The sequence below is a fragment of the Oncorhynchus nerka genome, linkage group LG15 (genome assembly GCF_034236695.1).
Source record: "Oncorhynchus nerka isolate Pitt River linkage group LG15, Oner_Uvic_2.0, whole genome shotgun sequence".
Lineage (NCBI taxonomy): Eukaryota > Metazoa > Chordata > Actinopteri > Salmoniformes > Salmonidae > Oncorhynchus > Oncorhynchus nerka.
The window spans coordinates 69,409,357-69,431,950 of record NC_088410.1 but is presented as its reverse complement, the minus strand read 5'-3'; the positions used below and the strand labels follow the sequence as shown (position 1 = coordinate 69,431,950).

General features: G+C 42.6%; 1 protein-coding gene across 2 annotated transcripts in view; it reads left to right on the top strand.

The window, feature by feature from the left end:
* Positions 1-22,594, top strand: part of LOC115143236 (cyclin-dependent kinase 18-like) — a 55,583-nt gene that overhangs the window by 16,748 nt on the left and 16,241 nt on the right. For both annotated transcript variants that reach the window (XM_065001854.1, XM_029683406.2), the window contains exons 2-3: positions 19,908-20,056; positions 21,899-22,045. In XM_065001854.1, coding sequence (XP_064857926.1) covers positions 19,908-20,056; positions 21,899-22,045 — 296 coding nt within the window. The remainder of the gene's footprint in view (positions 1-19,907; positions 20,057-21,898; positions 22,046-22,594) is intronic.

Genomic DNA, 22,594 nt, shown 5'->3' with positions numbered 1-22,594 from the left:
CCGGCATACAGCGAGCTCAGCCCCGTTAGTTTTATTGTCCAATCGCAGTGGTTGTCTCTTTGTCCATGTAAAGGGTTTGTTTTCATCTTCACTAGGAGCAGGAGTTTTTCCAGCCTCCTGAGCATAGTGAATGACACTCTGCAGTAATACTCTCTGCAGCACACTGCGGTCAACACAGCCAAGGTCGACATCGGTTATTCCAGGTGCAATCACATCACATGCATCTGCATAAGTACATGAACACACACACACACACATACATATATACTTTTGCAGGCTCACAAACAGACATGCTCACACATATTTACAATATTTATACTTGCTAACATTGAGTGCACACAAAGCCCCTGTGATTACAAGCACAATATGACTATAAGCAAAAAGCAATTGACCAAACATGATAAGAAGTGTAACATAAATGACCTATTACATAAAGCTGTATGTTCAGGCCTGGAACACAATGTTGCACTCTGATGTTGACCCAGCAGTGAGATATTTGTTTTTCACTCAGGCACATGGTTTACAGTAGGCCTTCTATTCAGAAAGAGAGAGCAAGAGAGACAGATACACAACAGACCAGAGGGGGAGAGACAGCGAGGGAGGACAAGAGAGAGACCAAAGAAAGGAGCATTTGTTTTATTACGAAGCATCACTGCCGCTGGCGAGAAAAATACAAAAGGTCATCTTTATTATTGTCTCACCACGGTTTAGGAGAGAGGGATGGTTGGGGAGGAGGGAGAGAGCGGGGGAAAACTCCCACCATGCATTGTGCGTCTCTAGAGTGCATGAGACACGTGACACTGTGATGTTGGACACATGACAACAGTCCCCATGGAACATGACCAGAGGAGAAACAACACAGCTCTTCACCATTGTACTTATTATCTACAGTCACACACAATTACCACAACAGCCCTTTAGAATTAGAACATTTCATTAAAAGCAAATCAGTGCTTCCAATTCTCTGTTTTCTTTGTGCATAATCATTGTTTTATGTTCTGAGAGTAGCCTGTCTTTTTTTCTCTTGCACCTGGAAATAACCAACTTTGCGCAGGACAGCTCAGAGGCGGCATGTGTCTGTGTGAGCGCGTGTACATTGGTGCGTATGTGATCTGTACTCTGGTACATGGGGGACAGATGTTCAATGTTCCTGTGTGTGCCTTCTGTCTACCGTCCATCTGCCGTCCTCTGGGGACATTCTCTGTTGGAGTGAGTTGTGCATTTTGCACATACGTGGAGAGACAGAGTGTGTGTGTGTGTACTTGTTTTCCTACCTTATCAGGACCCCAGTGTCCTAACAATTCAATTCAATTTTTGAAAAGTAAACTTTTATCATGTCCTGAATTTGTTCAAATGCTATTTTAAGATTAACGTTTTTTTTAAGGTTAGGGTTAGAGTTCGGTTAAGGAAAATATGATTTTTAATGGTCAAACATTTTTACTCTCCAAAAAGTCCTGAGATTTCATGAAAATAAAGGGAAATGTGTCTTCAGCATTTAACCCAATCCCTCTGAATCAGAGAGGTGCGGGGGGCTGTCTTAAATCAACATCCACGTCTTCGTCGCCCGGGGAACAGTGAGTTAACTGCCTTGCTCAGGCATTAAACAACAGATTTTTAAACTTGTCAGCTCGGGGATTAGATCCAGCAACCTTTTGGTTACTGGCACAACGCTCTAACCACTAGGCTCTGTGTGTGTGTGGCTATCGGCGGTTACACAGGCAGCACTTGAATGACCAGTCTTTCAGTGCGTGTGAACTGTTGGGGCGAGAGTTAATGACCAAAGGCCCAGCGTGATCCTTACTACTGCGCAGCTAGGCACACACACACTGCAGAAGAACAGTCTGTCCGTAGTACAGTAGAAAGACACACACGCATTCATTATTCTTCCTGAATTTCATTTATAAAAATAAACACCAGTGCTCCATCTTTTCTCTTCTTCTCACACCCCCTCGCATCACATGCCATTCCTGCTACATGTGCTTTTCATCTCTTTATAAACTCCTCTCTCATTTTGCAGAATTTCTAGAATGGACAAAGTCCATCAAACCATGTCAATGGAAACCCAATATGGCTGAGGTGGTATTCAGGATTGTGATGCATACTTGCCATGGGACATTGAACATCTATTTCAATTTTCTCATCCTCTCTTTTTCCAAGGAAATATCTGTCTGTGTGTGACTGTTGTCTCCTCTCTGGTGACCAGAGCTAATGTTATTATGTTGGAGTGGACAAAAGGTCTGCCAGGTTCATATGAAGTCATTTTAAAATCACACTCATCAGATTAGACTGCTGACACACTGGGTGGTAATGGCTTTTCCTACCACTCAGCCCAGAAACACATTTCAGCCTATTACAGGCTAGTTCAGTTGTGTATGAGCCAGAGAAGGAAAGGCACAGAGAAATGGACAGAGATGAGAGAAAGCGATGAGAGAAAGCGATGAGAGATAGCGATGAGAAATGAGTCTGAACGGCTGGACTGAGCACCCCAATACGACCAGATGCTCTTTGATAGTGTGACACACACACACACAGGAGACTAATAGAGAGTAGGAGACCATAGAAACCAGCCTTCACTGCTGCTCAGAGAAAGATGAGAGAATGATGAGGGAGCGAGAACGATTAGAGAGATGGCTAGAGAGAGATGTAATGAGTGTGAGGGGGGGGGGTATGGTTATATAAGGTATTGACACAGCAGTGTCTGGGTTGTGAACAAGAGGTGACTGTATTGATTAAATGCTATCCTGCTGTTTTTCCTGCCTCATTATTCAATCCATCAGTGATCTGAGATTAGCATCAACAACAGCCAGGGAACACCACACACAGAGTCTGCATCTTTGTCTCTCTGTTCCTGACCTCAACCAAAGACCACAAACCAATCACTGGCTGTTCTGTTTGGTGTGGAAGGGCATCCAGTGCACATTAGGTAAGGGAACATTGGCTCAGCAGAGGTCCGCCTGTGCAATGGGCTGGCAGGATGATACCATCCCTCAGTTATATAATTTATTCATTTAGCAGATGCTCTTATCCAGAGAGATTTACAGTTAGCGCATTCATCTTAAGATAGCTAGATGGGCCAACCACATTTTTCCTTAATAAAGTAGCTTTCAGCAAAGTCAGAGCTAGTACGGGGGGAAAAAAGTCAAGTGTTGGTTCACAAAAGGCATTTGGGGGGGATTCATTAAGATGCTCTTGGGAAGAGGTAGGGTTACAGATGGTTCCACCATTAGGGTGCCAGGACAGAGAAGAGCTTGGACTGGGCTGAGCGGCAGCTGTCCTCCCGTAGGGGTGGGAGGGCCAAGAGACCAGAGGGGGCAGAACTGAGTGCTCGGGTTGGGGTGTAGGGTTTGAGCATAGACTGAAGGTAGGGAGGGGCAGGTCCTCTTGCTGCTCCGTAGGCAACTGCCATAGTCTTGTAGTGGATGTAAGCTTCAACTGCAAACCAATGGAGTGTGTGGAGGAGTGTGGTGACATGGCAGAACTTGGGAAGGTTGAACACCAAGTGGGCTGCAGCATTCTGGATAAGTTGTAGGGGTTTGATGGCACAAGCAGGGAGCCCAGCCATCAGAGAATTTCAGTAGTCTAGACGGGAGTTGACTAGCGACTGGATTAGGACCTGTGTGAGGTAGGGTAGTACTCCATGGATATTGTAGAGCATTAACCTGCAGGAGTGAGTCACAACTTTTATGTTTTCAGAGAACAACAGGGTGTTGTGCAGGGTCACGCTAAGGTTCTTTGCACTCTGGGAGGGGGACACCGCAGAGTTGTCAGAGGTGATATAAATGTCTTGAGTAGGCAGGTCATCCCTGGAAATCTCGAAGGGCACCTGGTGGGCGATAGATGACAATGTCAAGCTTGAGGGGACAAGTGACAGCACAGAATTCAAATGAGGAGATGGACAAAGAAAATATGATTGAAAATGTAGTGAGATTAAGAGAGATTAAGAGAGAGCAGCTGGAGTAGCAGTGTTATCTGGGGTGATCCATGTCTCCGTCAGGGCCAAAAAGTCAAGGAACTGACGGGCAGCATAGACTGAGATGAACTCTGCCGTCTTGACCTCAGATTGTCAGTTCCAAACACTGACAGAGACCAGGAAGTCCACACAGGTTGTGCGCGCAGGGTACACTAAATGAGAAGGGTTGCAGCCAAGGGATGTGGAGCAAATAACAAGGAAAGCGAGAGGGTGGTATGGAGCCTTCCTCAATTTTCCTTCCTCGAATAACTCCGCACAACAACGAGACCACCGCTGACACGGCCATCGTACATTTATACGAATTGCCTTGCAGAGGTGAAGAGCACACATCCTGGTACTAATTACAAGTCATTTTTCCAACAACTGTTTACAAATCGATTATTTCACTTATAATTCACTTTATCACAATTCCGGTGGGTCAGAAGTTTACATATACTAAGTTGACTGTGCCTTGAAACAGCTTGGAAAATTCCAGAAAATTATGACATGCCTTTAGAAGGTTCTGATAGGCTAATTGACATAATTTGAGTCAATTGGAGATGTACCTGTGGATGAATTTCATGGCCTACCTACATCTTTGCTCAACATCATGGGAAAATCGAAAGAAATCAGCCAAAACCCCAGAAAAAAATTGTAGACCTCCACAAGTCTGGTTTCCAAACGTACGCAAGAATAAACACCATGGGACCACGCAGCCATCATACCGCTCAGGAATCAGACGCATTCTGTCACCAAGAGATGAACATACTTTGGTGTGAAAAGTGCAAATCAATCCCAGAACAACAGCAAAGGACATTGTGAAGATGCTGGAGGAAACAGGTACAAAACTATCTATATCCACAGCAAAACGAGTCCTACATCGACATAACCTGAAAGGCCGCTCAGCAAGGAAGAAGCCACTGCTCCAAAACCATCATAAAAAAGCCAGACTACGGTTTGGAAGTGCACATGGGGACAAAGATAGTACTTTTTGGAGGAATGTACTCTGGTCTGATGAAACAAAAATAGAACTGTTTGGCCATAATGACCATCGTTATGTTTGGAGGAAAAAGGGGGAGGCTTGCAAGCCGGAGAACACCATCCCAACCGTGAAGCACGGGGTGGCAGCATCCTGTTATGGGGGTGCTTTGCTGCAGGAGGGACTGGTGCACTTCACAAATAGATGGCATCGTGAGGCAGGAAAAATATTTGGATATATTGAAGCAACATCAAGACCTCAGTCAGGAAGTTAAAGCTTGGTTGCAAATGGGTCTTCCAAATGTACATAGACCCCAATCATACTTCCAAAGTTGTGGCAAAATGGCTTAAGGACAACAAAGTCAAGGTATTGGAGTGGCCATCACAAAGCCCTGACCTCAATCCTATAGAAAATTTGTGGGCAGAACTGAAAAAGCATGTGCGATCAAGGAGGCCTACAAACCTGACTCAGTTACACCAGCTCCGTCAGGAGGAATGGGCTAAAATTCACCCAACTTATTATGGGAAGCTTGTGGAAGGATACCCGAAACGTTTGACCTAAGTTAAACAATTTAAAAGCAATGCTACCAAATACTAATCGAGTGTATGTAAACTTCTGACCCACTGGGAATGTGATGAAAGAAATAAAAGCTGAAATAAATTATTCTCTCTACTATTATTCTGACATTTCATATTCTTAAAATAAAGTGGTGATCCTAACTGACCGAAGACTGGGAATTTTTACTTGGATTAAATGTCAGAAATGGTGAAAAACTGAGTTTAAATGTATTTGGCTAAGGTGTATTTAAACTTCCACCTTCAAATGTATGTCCACTAGCGGGACACCTGTCGACATCCGGTGAAATTGGAGAGCGCGCAGTTCAAATAAATCATTTTTTTTCAAGCGTCGTCCGGGTTAGGGAGGTCTATCTTTGACTCATCGTGCACCAGCGACTCCTGTGGCGGGCCGGGCACAGTGCACGCTAACCAAGGTTGCCAGGTGCACAGTGTTTTCTCCGACACATTGGTGCGGCTGGCTTCCGGGTTGGATGCGCGCTGTGTTTCGGAGGACGTATGACTTTCAACCTTCGTCTCTCCCGAGCCCGTACAGGAGTTGTAGCGATGATACAAGATAGTAGCTACTAAACAATTGGATACCACGAAATTGAGGAGAAAAGGGAAAAAAAATAAATCACTTACCTTTTGAAAATCTTCCTCTGATATGCAATTCAAAGGGTCCCAGCTACAACATGCATGTTTTGTTAGATAAAATCCTTCTTTATATCCCAAAAAGTCTGTTTAGTTGGAGCCATCGATTTGAGTAATCCACTCTTTAAACATGCAGACAAAAGGAAGCCAAAAAGATACCACTAACCTTTGTTAAAACAAGTCACACAGACTGATTTCCAATTGTGACTCCCAGTACCAAAACTCAAAATTCTTCCTCGTTTGGGAAGAAACAAGCCTGAAACCTTGAACAGAGACTGTTGACATCTAGTGGAAGCCATGGGAATTGCAATCTGGGAGCTGGAATTGCATAGGACCCATAGCTTTTCATTGTACGAGCATGGGATCTCAAAAAAAAATATGGTTGGTTTTTCTTTGGATTTTCTCCTACCATATCAATTGTGTTATAGTCTCATACATTATTTTAACATTTCTACAAACGTCAACATCTTTTCTATCCAATGGTACCAATTATATGCATATCCATGCTTCTGAGCCTGAGTAACAGGCAGTTTATTTTGGGCACGTCAGTCAGGAGGAAATTCTGAAAAAAGGACCTTAACATTAATAACTTCTTAGGGCTAACATATCATGTATTATACAAATTTGGAATAATAAGCGTTTCTAAGCAAATCACAATACCCACAATTCAGTGATTTCAGGTTGTGGATGACTGCCCCGTGGAGGTTCAAAGAGGAAGGTATCCGATCAGCCAACATCAGCGCAGCAGAAAAAAGCTAGCTAGCTTTCAGAATATACTGACAAGACATTCCAAAGCATAGACATTTAATGAGCCAGCTTATATTTTGGCGATGTGATTTGTAACTTTGCAGGCTGACATTAGCTTCATTAGGTTACGTTAGCTAACCTTTAGCTAGCTAGTTAGCCAACGACCACAGAGGTAAACCAACTGTTTTCTATTTAGAGTTTAGCTAAAAGAAATCCAGGTTAGCAGGCAATATTAAACTAGGGAAATTGTCACTTCTCTTGCGTTCATTGCACGCAGAGTCAGACAATATGCAACAGTTTGGGCCGCCTGGCTCATTGCGAACTAATTTGCCAGAATTTTATGAAATTATGCCATAACATTGAAGGTTGTGCAATGTAACATGAATATTTAGACTGATGGATGCCACCCATTAGATAAAATACGGAACGGTTCCGTATTTCACTGAAAGAATAAACGTCTTGTTTACAAGATGATAGGTCATTAATATGGTCGAATCCGGAAACTAAGGCTTGCATTTCTGTGTGTTATTATGTTATAATTAAGTCTATGATATGATAGAGCAGTCTGACTGAGCGATGGTAGGCACCAGCATGCTCATAAGCATTAATTCAAACAGCACTTTCGTGCGTTTTGCCAGCAGCTCTGCTGTTTATGACTTCAAGCCTATCAACTCCCAAGATTAGGCTGGTGTAATGATGTGATGTGAAATGGCTAGCTAGTTAGCGTGAGTGCGCACTAATAGCGTTTCAAACGTCACTCGCTCTGGGAGTAGTTATTCCCCTTGCTCTGCATGGGTAACGCTGCTTCAAGGGTGGCTGTTGTCGCGGTGTTCCTGGTTCGAGCCCAGGTAGGTGCGAGGAGAGGTACGGAAGCTATACTGTTACACTGCAATATTAAAGTGCCTATAAGAACATCCAATAGTCAAAGGTATATGAAATACAAAATGGTAGATAGAGAAATAGTCCTATAATAACTACAACCTAAAACTTCTTACCTGGGAATATTGAAGACTCATGTTAAAAGGATCCACCAACATTCATATGTTCTCATGTTCTGAGCAAGGAACTTAAACGTTGGCTTTCTTACATGGCACATATTGCACTTTTACTTTCTTCTCCACCACTTTGTTTTTGCATTATTTAAACTAAATTGAACATGTTTCATTATTTATTTGAGGCTAAATTGATTTTATTGATGTATTATATTAAGTTAAATTAAGTGTTCATTCAGTATTGTTGTAATTGTCATTATTACAAATACATTTTAAAAATCGGCCGAGTAATCAGTATCGGCTTTTTTTTGGTCCTCCAATAATCGGTATCGGTGTTGAAAAATCATAATCGGTTGACCTCTAGTGCATAATTATGCCAAACACCCTCATCATCATGTAAGTAGACCCACCCCCAAATAGTGTCTAGTGGTGAAGTTTCCCTTTAAAGTAGATGGCCCTAGCTAGCAAAAAGACAGTACTAGACAACAGATGAAGACAAAAATGATACTTACCACTCCTGGAGATATCAGGAGTAATAACAACAAAGAGGTTACATATTCACTTTCCTCTGTTCAGACAGTCTAATCGTTATTCTTTTTCACCCAAGGGGTTATGGTTAGTGGTGGTTGAAATTATATTGTAATGAAACAGCAGGGAGCAGGTCTCGAACCCGAAGTCCGGCGCGCTATCGACTGTGCCGCAAAAGCATGCTCGTGCGGCAGGGTCGATTTCCGCGCTTATAAACCCAGGGTCGTTACAATATAAATGTGGTTGTAGAGTTGGACTCTTCTACTGTAAAAGAGTAAAGGACATGGTGTTGTTTGAGTAACTTTGCTTTGGTTCTGAAAACGTGTTGTAGCTCCCTGGGCTAATGCTTTGGCTTTACCTCAGTGGGCTAACATGGCTTGGAGTAATACAGAAAAACAGGGTTCAATACCCAGTCATTTCCCTACACGTATGCCTTGTCTGACTGTCTCGCGCTCTCTTCATCAGGTACTGCTCCTCTGCAACATTAACAAGATGAAGAACTTTAAGCGACGTTTCTCTCTGTCCGTCCCTCGCACCGAAACCATAGAGGAGAACGAGTTCACCGAGCAAATCAACCAGCTCAACATCCAACACACTCAGGGTAAGACCTTTAACTCTACCCAACAATGCCCAATGACACATCAATCCTCTCCTCTGTCCTCGTCTCCAGTGGGTCTTGCTGCTATGAGCGTTGCTAAGGAATGACCAGTCCCTTTCACAGCGTATTGGGACTATATTTAGACACAGGAAGCTCAAAGTCCTGATCCCAGATCTTACATTACTCCCTCCATTCATTCATGGATCAGGCCATTCTTGGATCCGTTTATAATCAAACCACCAGCCCAGTCATCTCTGTACCAGCCCCACTTAGTCTCCACAGCCTGATTAGTAGCACTGATTTCCGGCTGGGCTGAGGGAAGGCTGGGGGTTAGAAGAGGTTAAGACACATTTATACAAGCTCTGAGTGGAGAGATGGAGGAGATGTGAAGGAGAAAGAGAGGTGTGAGAGTGTAATAGGGGATGCCAGGAGCCGGGGCTGATTAGCAGGGTTCAAGACACATTTATACAAGCAAATCTCCCTCGCTGTGGGTCTACTGGGTCACACCCATCCTCTAATCTAGCACCAGTCTGCCCTGCAGCAGTGATAGAAAACAATATTCACAATATTGATTATTATTATTTTAATTATATCAATATTGTAAATCTCCAAAGTGAGCTTTGGCAAAATGTACATTTTTACGTCATACCAATAGAGCAAATTGAGAAGAAATTCAAAACCTTTTAAACAGTGTGTTCATGCTGTTCACCATTTCTCATGTTGTTCACCATTTCTCATGCTGTTCACCATTTCTCATGCTGTTCACCATTTCTCATGCTGTTCACCATTTCTCATGCTGTTCACCATTTCTCATGCACACTTGACACAGCAACACTTGACCTCATAGTTACTTCTCTCACTATTGAGGCAGCTAACCTTGTACAGACGTTTAGTTTATTAGGATCCCCATTAGCTGGTACATATGCAGCAGCTACTACTCCTGGGTTCCACATAAAATACATGTACATGAAAGATTACAGAACAGTTATAGACAAGAACAACATATGGAGCACACTGGGATTCAGAATAGAGGTCTGGATGGATGGGAATGTAGCGTTGTGTGATGCCAGCCGTCATCAGCTGTCTGGGGGAAGCAGCTGTGTCTGTGATCTAACCCCAGAGAGTCCTGTACCCCCTGATGCAGAGAGAACTCAAGGTCTGAGTGAGTGAGTGAGTGAGTGAGTGAGTGAGTGATAGAAGTGTTAATAGGCTCTCTGTCAATCCAGACATTCTGCCCTTCACAACCCCTTCTTCCATCACAGCCTATTTCAGACAATAACCGAACAAAAATGTCAAAGTAATCCTTGATTTGAATCAGGGCAATGCTGTCCAACTGTCTGTCCATGTTTGGAGACAGACTTGGCTCACATTTTTCCCAGGATTAACCACATTCTCTGGATGTCCCTTTCAACTCCTAATGAGGTTGGGATACATCAGCAACAGACCTTCAAATAATGTTTTTTTTTCATGTTAAAATATAGTTCAATTCAATTCCCTGACACTTAAATACCATAACACACAATAAGTTGATCACATCAGAGGAGATGTCTTTACAGTGGTCACATTTATTGCAAAAAAAGAGAATAACACAATCAGCTCGCAGATCAGAATTACCATCTAGGTTCGTTAGGGAAGTTTTCAACATAATATCCCCTTCAGTAGCCCTTCTCAGCTGGTAAGCAGCTACATCAAACTTAAAATGACAAAGAAAAGTCAGTCACACCTGAATTAGGCTGATTAATTCAGGATCATATCCCACAGGCTAACAATCTCAGACATGCACACACACCGCACATCTACAGTGTTACAGCTAACCTAATGAGACATCCCAAATCAGTTTGGATTAGCACACAAGCCTAACACAATTACCACTCCACTACTGCAGGGCTAGCTGTGTGTGTGTGTGTGTGTGTGTGTGTGTGTGTGTGTGTGTGCCACTGCCAGTCTAATCTTTAAGTCAATCTAATACCTAGTTAATATCCAGTGCAGCTTCTCAATTAAATCATCATTTTTGATATTCTAACAAGTGTACTGATGGAAAGATAAATCTAATCAACTCAGTTCAGATGATTACATCAATCACTGTCATACTAACTTTTAACAGAGCCAGCCAGAGAAGAATGGATGTAGAAACCTATTAGTAGCCTACAACGCCGTAGAAACCTATTAGTAGCCTACAACGCCGTAGAAACCTATTAGTAGCCTACAACGCCGTAGAAACCTATTAGTAGCCTACAACGCCGTAGAAACCTATTAGTACAACGCCGTAGAAACCTATTAGTACAACGCCGTAGAAACCTATTAGTAGCCTACAACGCCGTAGAAACCTATTAGTACAACGCCGTAGAAACCTATTAGTACAACGCCGTAGAAACCTATTACTACAACGCCGTAGAAACCTATTACTACAACGCCGTAGAAACCTATTACTACAACGCCGTAGAAACCTATTACTACAACGCCGTAGAAACCTATTAGTAGCCTACAACGCCGTAGAAACCTATTAGTAGCCTACAACGCCGTAGAAACCTATTAGTAGCCTACAACGCCGTAGAAACCTATTAGTAGCCTACAACGCCGTAGAAACCTATTAGTAGCCTACAACGCCGTAGAAACCTATTAGTAGCCTACAACCATAAGTTTAATTAGAAATCACATGTAGTGAGGAACCTAAAGTCAGCAGACAGTTCAGGCTCCATTTTAACAAACCTAATGCATTGTTAAATCTAAGGGCTCCATTTTAACAAACCTAATGCAATAGTAAATCTAAGGGCTCCATTTTAACAAACCTAATGCAGTGTTAAATCTAAGGGCTCCATTTTAACAAACCTAATGCAGTGTTAAATCTAAGGGCTCCATTTTAACAAACCTAATGCAATAGTAAATCTAAGGGCTCCATTTTAACAAACCTAATGCAATAGTAAATCTAAGGGCTCCATTTTAACAAACCTAATGCAATAGTAAATCTAAGGGCTCCATTTTAACAAACCTAATGCAATAGTAAATCTAAGGGCTCCATTTTAACAAACCTAATGCAATAGTAAATCTAAGGGCTCCATTTTAACAAACCTAATGCAGTGTTAAATCTAAGGGCTCCATTTTAACAAACCTAATGCAATAGTAAATCTAAGGGCTCCATTTTAACAAACCTAATGCATTGTTAAATCTAAGGGCTCCATTTTAACAAACCTAATGCAATAGTAAATCTAAGGGCTCCATTTTAACAAACCTAATGCAATAGTAAATCTAAGGGCTCCATTTTAACAAACCTAATGCAATAGTAAATCTAAGGGCTCCATTTTAACAAACCTAATGCATTGTTAAATCTAAGGGCTCCATTTTAACAAACCTAATGCAATAGTAAATCTAAGGGCTCCATTTTAACAAACCTAATGCAGTGGTAAATCTAAGGGCTCCATTTTAACAAACCTAATGCATTGTTAAATCTAAGGGCTCCATTTTAACAAACCTAATGCATTGTTAAATCTAAGGGCTCCATTTTAACAAACCTAATGCAATAGTAAATCTAAGGGCTCCATTTTAACAAACCTAATGCAATAGTAAATCTAATGGCTCCATTTTAACAAACCTAATGCAGTGTTAAATCTAAGGGCTCCATTTGAACAAACCTAATGCAATAGTAAATCTAAGGGCTCCATTTGAACAAACCTAATGCAATAGTAAATCTAAGGGCTCCATTTTAACAAACCTAATGCAATAGTAAATCTAAGGGCTCCATTTTAACAAACCTAATGCAATAGTAAATCTAAGGGCTCCATTTTAACAAACCTAATGCAATAGTAAATCTAAGGGCTCCATTTTAACAAACCTAATGCAATAGTAAATCTAAGCACAGGCGGTAGCACTATAGGTCCAGGGGTGAGTCCGAAATATTTGTAGCTATTGTCACTATTACATTTTTCAGTGCACTTGCTGGCATTGGCGCATAATTCTATAATATTAATAATTAAACACAGCAGACTATGGAGGTTTTTACACACATCCAAACTTTTCACAGTAGCTGGAAAAAGATCCAATATGCAGCACCAGTCAAAAGTTTGGACACACCTACTCATTCCAGGGTTTTTCTTTATTTTTACCATTTTCTATATTGTAGAATAATAGTGAAGACATCAAAACTATGAAATAACACATATGGAATTATGTATTAACCTATTTTTTTTAAATCAAAATATATTTGAGATTCTTCAAAGTAGCCACCCTTTGCCTTGATGACAGCTTTGCACACTCTTGGCATTCTCTCAACCAGCTTCCAGTTTTATTTTTGAATATATATATTTTTTATTTAACCTTTATTTAACCAGGTAGGCTAGTTGAGAACAAGTTCTCATTTACAATTGCGACCTGGCCAGGATAAAGCAAAGCAGTTCGGCACATACAACGACACAGAGTTACACATGGAGTAAAACAAACATACAGTCAATAATACAGTATAAACAGTCTATATACGATGTGAGCAAATGAGGTGAGATAAGGGAGGTAAAGGCATAAAAAGGCCATGGTGGCAAAGTAAATACAATATAGCAAGTAAAACACTGGAATGGTAGATTTGCAGTGGAAGAATGTGCAAAGTAGAAATAAAAATAATGGGGTGCAAAGGAGCAAAAAAAAAGAAAGAATTGGTTTTAGGGGTGACCAGAGAGATATACCTGCTGGAGCACGTGCTACAGGTGGGTGATGCTATGGTGACCAGCGAGCTGAGATAAGGGGGGACTTTACCTAGCAGGGTCTTGTAGATGACATGGAGCCAGTGGGTTTGGCGACGAGTATGAAGCGAGGGCCAGCCAACGAGAGCGTACAGGTCGCAATGGTGGGTAGTATATGGGGCTTTGGTGACAAAACAGATTGCACTGTGATAGACTGCATCCAATTTGTTGTGTAGGGTATTGGAGGCTATTTTGTAAATGACATCGCCGAAGTTGAGAATTGGTAGTATGGTCAGTTTTACAAGGATATGTTTGGCAGCATGAGTGAAGGATGCTTTGTTGCGAAATAGGAAGCCAATTCTAGATTTAACTTTGGATTGGAGATGTTTGATGTGGGTCTGGAAGGAGAGTTCACAGTCAAACCAGACACCTAGGTATTTGTAGTTGTCCACGTATTCTAAGTCAGAGCCGTCCAGAGTAGTGATGTTGGACAGGCGGGCAGGTGCAGGCAGCGATCAGTTGAAGAGCATGCATTTAGTTTTACTTGTATTTAAGAGCAATTGGAGGCCACGGAAGGAGAGTTGTATGGCATTTAAGCTTGCCTGGATGGTTGTTAACACAGTGTCCAAAGAAGGGCCAGAAGTATACAGAATGGTGTCGTCTGCGTAGAGGTGGATCAGAGACTCACCAGCAGCAAGAGCGACATCATTGATGTATACAGAGAAGAGAGTCGGTCCAAGAATTGAACCCTGTGGCACCCCCATAGAGACTGCCAGAGGTCCGGACAGCAGACCCTCCGATTTGACACACTGAACTCTATCAGAGAAGTAGTTGGTGAACCAGGCGAGGCAATCATTTGAGAAACCAAGGCTGTCAAGTCTGCCGGTGAGCATGTGGTGATTGACAGTCGAAAGCCTTGGCCAGATCAATGAATACGGCTGCACAGTAATGTTTCTTATCGATGGCAGTTAAGATATCATTTAGGACCTTGAGCGTGGCTGAGGTGCACCCATGACCAGCTCTGAAACCAGATTGCATAGCAGAGAAGGTATGGTGAGATTCGAAATGGTCGGTAATCTGTTTGTTGACTTGGCTTTCGAAGACCTTAGAAAGGCAGGGTAGGATAGATATAGGTCTGTAGCAGTTTGGGTCAAGAGTGTCCCCCCCTTTGAAGAGGGGGATGACTGCAGCTGCTTTCCAATCTTTGGGAATCTCAGACGACATGAAAGAGAGGTTGAACAGGCTAGTAATAGGGGTGGCAACAATTTCGGCAGATAATTTTAGAAAGAAGGGGTCCAGATTGTCTAGCCCGGCTGATTTGTAGGGGTCCAGATTTTGCAGCTCTTTCAGAACATCAGCTGACTGGATTTGGGAGAAGGAGAAATGGGGAGGGCTTTGGCGAGTTGCTGTGGCGGGTGCAGTGCTGTTGACCGGGGTAGGAGTAGCCAGGTGGAAAGCATGGCCAGCCGTAGAAAAATGCTTATTGAAATTCTCAATTATAGTGGATTTATCAGTGTGACAGTATTTCCTATCTTCAGTGCAGTGGGCAACTGGGAGGTGTTCTTATTCTCCATGGACTTTACAGTGTCCCAGAACTTTTTGGAGTTAGTTTTGCAGGAAGCAAATTTCTAACTGCCTGTGTATAATGGTTTCTAGCTTCCCTGAACAGCTGCATATCACGGGGGCTGTTCGATGCTAATGCAGAACGCCATAGGATGTTTTTGTGTTGGTTAAGGGCAGTCAGGTCTGGGGAGAACCAAGGGATATATCTGTTCCTGGTTCTAAATTTCTTGAATGGGGCATGCTTATTTAAGATGGTTAGGAAGGCATTTAAAAAAATAACCAGGCATCCTCTACTTACGGGATGAGATCAATATCCTTCCAGGATACCCCGGCCAGGTCGATTAGAAAGGCCTGCTCGCTGAAGTGTTTCAGGGAGCGTTTGACAGTGATGAGTGGAGGTCGTTTGACCGCTGACCCATTACGGATGCAGGCAGAGGCAGTGATCGCTGAGATCTTGTTTGAAGACAGCAGAGGTGTATTTAGAGGGCAAGTTGGTTAGGATGATATCTATGAGGGTGCCCATGCTTAAGGCTTTGGGGAGGTACCTGGTAGGTTCATTGATCATTTGTGTGAGATTGAGGGCATTACGCTTAGATTGTAGGATGGCTGGAGTGTTAAGCATGTTCCAGTTTAGGTTGCCTAGCAGCACGAGCTCTGAAGATAGATGGGGAGCAATCAGTTCACATATGGTGTCCAGAGCACAGCTGGGGGCAGAGGGTGGTCTATAGCAGGCTGCAACGGTGAGAGACTTGTTTTTAGAGAGGTGGATTTTTAAAAGTAGAAGTTCAAATTGTTTGGGTACAGACCTGGATAGTAGGACAGCCTGCAGAGTTCTATCTTTGCAGTAGATTGGAACACCGCCCCCTTTGGCAGTTCTATCTTGTCTGAAAATGTTGTAGTTTGGGATGAAAATTTCAGAATTTTTGGTGGTCTTCCTAAGCCAGGATTCAGACACAGCTAGAACATCCGGGTTGGCAGAGTGTGCTAAAGCAGTGAATAGAACAAACTTAGGGAGGAGGCTTCTAATGTTAACATGCATGAAACCAAGGCTATTACGGTTACAGAAGTCATCAAAAGAGAGCGCCTGGGGAATAGGAGTGGAGCTAGGCACTGCAGGGCCTGGATTCACCTCTACCTCACCAGAGGAACAGAGGAGGAGTAGGATAAGGGTACGGCTAAAAGCAATAAGAATTGGTCGTCTAGAACGTCTGGAACAGAGAGTAAAAGGAGGTTTCTGGGGGTGATAAAATAGCTTCAAGGTATAATGTACAGACAAAGGTATGGTAGGATGTGAATACAGTGGAGGTAAACCTAGGTATTGAGTGATGATGAGAGAGATATTGTCTCTAGAAACATCATTGAAACCAGGAGATGTCATCACGTGTGGGTGGTGGAACTAGTAGGTTGGATAAGGTATAGTGAGCAGGACTAGAGGCTCTACAGTGAAATAAGCCAATAAACACTAACCAGAACAGCATGAACAGAATTTATGAAGATAACCCTACACATTCACACATCTCCAGAATGTGTGAATGTGTACAACGCATCCAACGTTGTCACCATAAAACCAGGAAGGTGAATCATACCATTTAATATATATTTAACTAGTCAGTTAAGAACACATTCTTATTTTCAATGACAGCCTAGGAACAGTGGGTTAACTGCCTTGTTCAGGGGCAGAATGACAGATATTTACCTTGTCAGCTCAGGGATTCAATCTAGCAACCTTTCAGTTACTAGTCCAATGCTCTAACCACTAGGATACCTGCCGCCCCAATAAGATAGGTTGTAATAAAATTAAACTGAAAAACAAGCAAATACATGTCAAATGTAATGATAATCGACAGGATAAAAAGACACGCATTGCTGTTTGAAATGGAAAACAACCCATTTTTTACAGGTTACAGTTTTCAGATAACTTCTAAATACGAGGTTCCCTGGTATTCAGAGGTACTCATCTCTTGTTTCATGATGGGCATAGACACATAGCCTACATCATGGAGGGGGTTTTAATCACGTCCAAAATGGGACCTACATGGCTAAAATAATGTGGGCCTCCCATCTGAGCGCAAGCGAGCTGATATAAGACAGGTGAATTGCCGAACATGGCATTATGGCTGGAAAATGATATAAGACAGGTGAATTGCCGAACATTATGGCTGGAAAATGATATAAGACAGGTGAATTGCCGAACATGGCATTATGGCTGGAAAATGATATAAGACAGGTGAATTGCCAAACATGGCATTATGGCTGGAAAATGATATAAGACAGGTGAATTGCCATGGCATTACTGGATTATAGGCATTATGGCTGGAAAATGATATAAGACAGGTGAATTGCCGAACAATGGCTGGATGATATAAGACATTAACATGGCATCATGGCTGGAAAATGATAGAAGACAGGTGAATTGCCGAACATGGCATTATGGCTGGAAAATGATATAAGACAGGTGAATTGCCGAACATGGCATTATGGCTGGAAAATGATATAAGACAGGTGAATTGCCGAACATGGCATTATGGCTGGAAAATGATATAAGACAGGTGAATTGCTGGACATTATGGCTGGAAAATGATATAAGACAGGTGGCAAAATGATATAAGACGGGTGAATTATGGCTGGAAAATGATATAAGACAGGTGAATTGCCAAACATGGCTGGAAAATGATATAAGACAGGTGAATTGCTGAACATTATGGCTGGAAAATGATATAAGACAGGTGAATTGCCGAACATTATGGCTGGAAAATGATATAAGACAGGTGAATTGCCGAACATTATGGCTGGAAAATGATATAAGACAGGTGAATTGCCGAACATTATGGCTGGAAAATGATATAAGACAGGTGAATTGCCAAACATTATGGCTGGAAAATGCCAGTGCACCCGTTTTTACATGACGAAATTGCAAACTAACATACGTTTGACACGAAAGCCGCCTTAACGCCAGCAAGAAATAGAGCCCTTCATGTCTTTGTCCACTTCTCCAATGATTGGGTTTCCTAACTTGCCATGGGAGAGCCTGCCTTTTACTACATAATTCACTTCAATAGATATAAATCTCCCATCTCAGACAGGATCGGACTAGAACATTGTGTGTGTGCATGTCTCACCTGGCCCCAATTAAGAGCAGACAGATCAAAGGGTTGCTGTAACTGTGATATTTAAATGATGAGCCAAACAGGCTCCCTATCTCTCTCTCTCTCTCTCTCTCTCTGTGTGCCCACTCACAGCAGGAATATTAATCAAACCATTCATCTATTGCCACTTCATTCCATCCAATCCCCCCCCCCCCTCTCCTTCGTTGATCTCTCTATCGCTCTTTTGTCACATCTGTTTTTGTCACCTTATTTTTCTAAACACTGAGAGCTACTTGCCTCCTAACTTTTAGCTAAACTCAAATCTAACATCTAAATCTCCATCATCACCTGCATGGAGGTACACCAAAAAATGGTCTCTGTGTGAGTCTCTGTGTATGTAGGAGTAGCCAGGGCTTTTTAATTTCCACTAATAACAGGCTGTGATACTGTATCTGTCAGAGAGAATAAGTAGACAGACAGAGAGGGATACAGACAGAGAGAGAGAGCTCACTGGGCAAACACTGGTTGAAACCATCCTCGACTAACCTGTGCCCTCGCACACTGACTCTGTACCGGTACCCCCTGTATATAGCCTGGCTACTGTTATTTTACTGCTGCTCTTTGAATGTTATTTTTAACTTCTTTTTTTACTTAACACTTTTTCTTAAGTGCATTGTTTGTTAAGGGCTTGTAAGTAAGCATTTCACTGTAAGGTCTACACCTGTTGTATTCAGCATTTCACTGTAAGGTCTACACCTGTTGTATTCAGCATTTCACTGTAAGGTCTACACCTGTTGTATTCAGCATTTCCCTGTAAGGTCTACACCTGTTGTATTCAGCATTTCACTGTAAGGTCTACACCTGTTGTATTCAGCATTTCACTGTAAGGTCTACACCTGTTGTATTCAGCATTTCACTGTAAGGTCTACACCTGTTGTATTCAGCGCATGTGACACATTGATTTGATTTGCTGTTATCACTTCATTTCAGTGAAATGACGTTGAATAGTCATTGAGTTGATGTCTTTGCCTTCTGAGAGAGAGAGGATATCTCCCTCCGTTTAGCCACATGCTCACACGCTTTTGTTAACAGTCAGTGTCCCCATGGAAACACGGCGTTAAAGAGCTCACCGCAGTCTACATCAAACACCCCGAGAGGCAGCGGGCTGAACACACATACGCATGTGCACACACACACGCACACACATACACAGAGGTGTCAGTCGATGCGATGGAACAGACATATCCACTCCAAACACATCCAACAGCAGCTAGACCAACAACCCATTCACACACAGGATCAAACCAAGGCTGAAACACAAGCTGTTCAGAGGACTGTAAACACATGCACATATTTCCACACTGTAGCTGATGCAGCCTTGTGTAGTGTCTGAATGAGTGCTGTGTCGTTTTTATTTGTAAAGTGTAATTGTCCACTCAATCTGCTGTGTACAACACTGAACAGAGGATGTTCAAGCAAGCCTGTCCGTGTGTGTTTAAGGCTACAATATGGAGTATTTCTCAGCATCTGTGTGTTAAATGTTTTCCATAACTCTAAAGAGTGCGTTCTCTCTCTCCGTCTGACCTGCAGCACTGACTCCAGACAGCCTGACCCTGCCTTCGCTGCACCCTGAGGCCAGTCCCAGTCCAGTGAGCCCTGAGCCAGCCACGCCCGGAGCACAGTCCCCCTCCCAGCTCCAGTACCGCAGCAAAGCACCACACCGACACTTCTCTATGGTGGTGAGACATTACATTACATTTAAGTCATTTAGCAGACGCTCTTATCCAGAGCGACTTACAAATTGGTGCATTCACCTTATGACCTCCAAGGGAGGGAGAGTTGGGGAGAAGGAGAAATAGGAACGTTTAGAAATGATAAAGTTCACATTGACATGCCAATTAGTATAGTCTAGCTCACAACACCAAAGTGGTTCCAATCCGAGAGGAACTGCTATACTGAGAGGGACACTAATGCAAATGTAGCCTCCTGTACAAATGTAGCCTCCTGTACAAATGTAGGTCAAACCTTACTTGAAGGGGGTATACATAAGACATTCATTTACAAAACCAGTTATTACACCTTTATAATATAAGAGCTACTGACTGGGTTCCTCTCCTCCCTCTCAAAACGGAGTGGTCATAACTTCCTCTCAGCCTCAGAGCAGCAGCAGCTGCTACACAGCCCACAGGGAATTACAAGCCATCGTCTGAATGTTCTTTCTTTTCCACATAACCCGCCGGGCCAGACACCTTTAGTTCCAAAATTCAGCCATCTTACTTTTCAACAAAAATAACTGCAAAGAGCGACAGTCACAAACACGTGTTTGTGCATGCACACACACACACACCCTGGGGAAATTCACATACACACAAACACCTTATTTCAGACAGTTCCAGAAGTGTGGTGCAGAGGGGGAAGTGTGAGATAGATAGTCACTCACAGGAGAAACTGTGTCATAGGGTGGAAGAACAGATTAACAGAAGAGGATTGATTCGTCTTGTCCTACATTAAGACAGGTCTGCATTCAGAACCACAGACAGAACAGAAACACAAACAGAAGATGACTTTCTCAAACTAATGATCGTCTAATCATCCCTAGCTTTAAGTAGACACAATCACTCCTTACCACTACTCTGTAAAAACCCATCACAACATTACCCTAAAACTAACCCATCACAACATTACCCTAAAACTAACCCATCACAACATTACCCTAAAACTAACCCTAACCCATCACAACATTACCCTAAAACTAATGATCGTCTAATCATCCCTAGCTTTAAGTAGACACAATCACTCCTTACCACTACTCTGTAAAAACCCATCACAACATTACCCTAAAACTAACCCTAACCCATCACAACATTACCCTAAAACTAACCCTAACCCATCACAACATTACCCTAAAACTAACCCTAACCCATCACAACATTACCCTAAAACTAACCCTAACCCATCACAACATTAACCTAAAACTAACCCTACAAACAGCACTGTTGGCCATTTGGAAAGTCAGTCAATCATTTAGCATTACATAATAATACTGTTAGCAATACTCTTTGGATACTATGAGATTAGAAAGGTTCAGAGTTCAGAAGCACAGTTGAAAAATATATGGCACATGGAAATTGAGAAAGGATGGGCTACGGAGATAGGCGGGGTGGGCTACGGAGAGGAGATAGGTGGGGTGGGCTACGGAGATAGGCGGGGTGGGCTACGGAGATAGGTGGGGTGGGCTTAACAGCACATGATCTGTAATAGTTAGGACCGAAAATACCATATACCATTTAATGTGTAGATCAAACTATATTGTGTGTCATGTAATACTGTGTATAGAAGTACCATGTTTGTGAAAGTTATGAATAATGTGTATGTAAAAAAATTGCATTTATTTTAGTAAAACAAAGTCCTCCAAAGAGGGTGGTGGATGGAGGAATAAATAATAACAATAACAACAACAATAATAAACCTGTTCTGGTCCAATGAGTCATGTGAGAATATTGCCCATTTATGATGTGTGTATTTGCACAAATAATGATTGTGTGAGTGTTGCATATCGATGACTGATTGATTCTCTGCAGGATGTGAGTAAGCGTATGTCTCTGCCCATGGACATCCGCCTGCCTCCAGAGATCCTCAAAAAGCTGCAGATGCAGAGAGAAATGGAGAATGAGAACAACTCTCCTCCCTGCAAACCCCTCAGCCGCATGTCCCGACGGGCTTCACTGGTTAGTACCCCTATACCCTAATACAGTTGTTCCCAATCTTTTTCGGTTACTGTACTACCAAGTGAATTTTGCTCTGCCTGGAGTACCCCTGAAGAACCCCCTCATTTGAATTTTACCAGTAGGCCTATGGTCTCATGAGTCTTCAAGTACCCCTTGTGGATAGACCAAGTACCCCAACTGGTCCTAGTACCCCTTGTTGGGAACAACTGCTCTAATACCACAATACCCTAACCCAAACCCCTCAGCTGCATGTCACTACAGGCTTCACTGGTTAGTATCACATACCTCAAACGCCTATATACCCATACCGCAATACACCCACACCCCAATACACCCATACCCCTAAACACCCTAAATCAATCCACTCAGACACGTCGTGACAGTCATCACTGTTCAGTACCCTGTACCCCTTTACACCCATACTGCAGTACCCTAATACACGCATACCCTAATACCCTAAATCAAACCCCTCAGCCGCATGTCCCAGCGGGCTTTACTGGTCAGTAGACTACCCCTGTACCCAACACCATGATCCCTAAACCATATGGT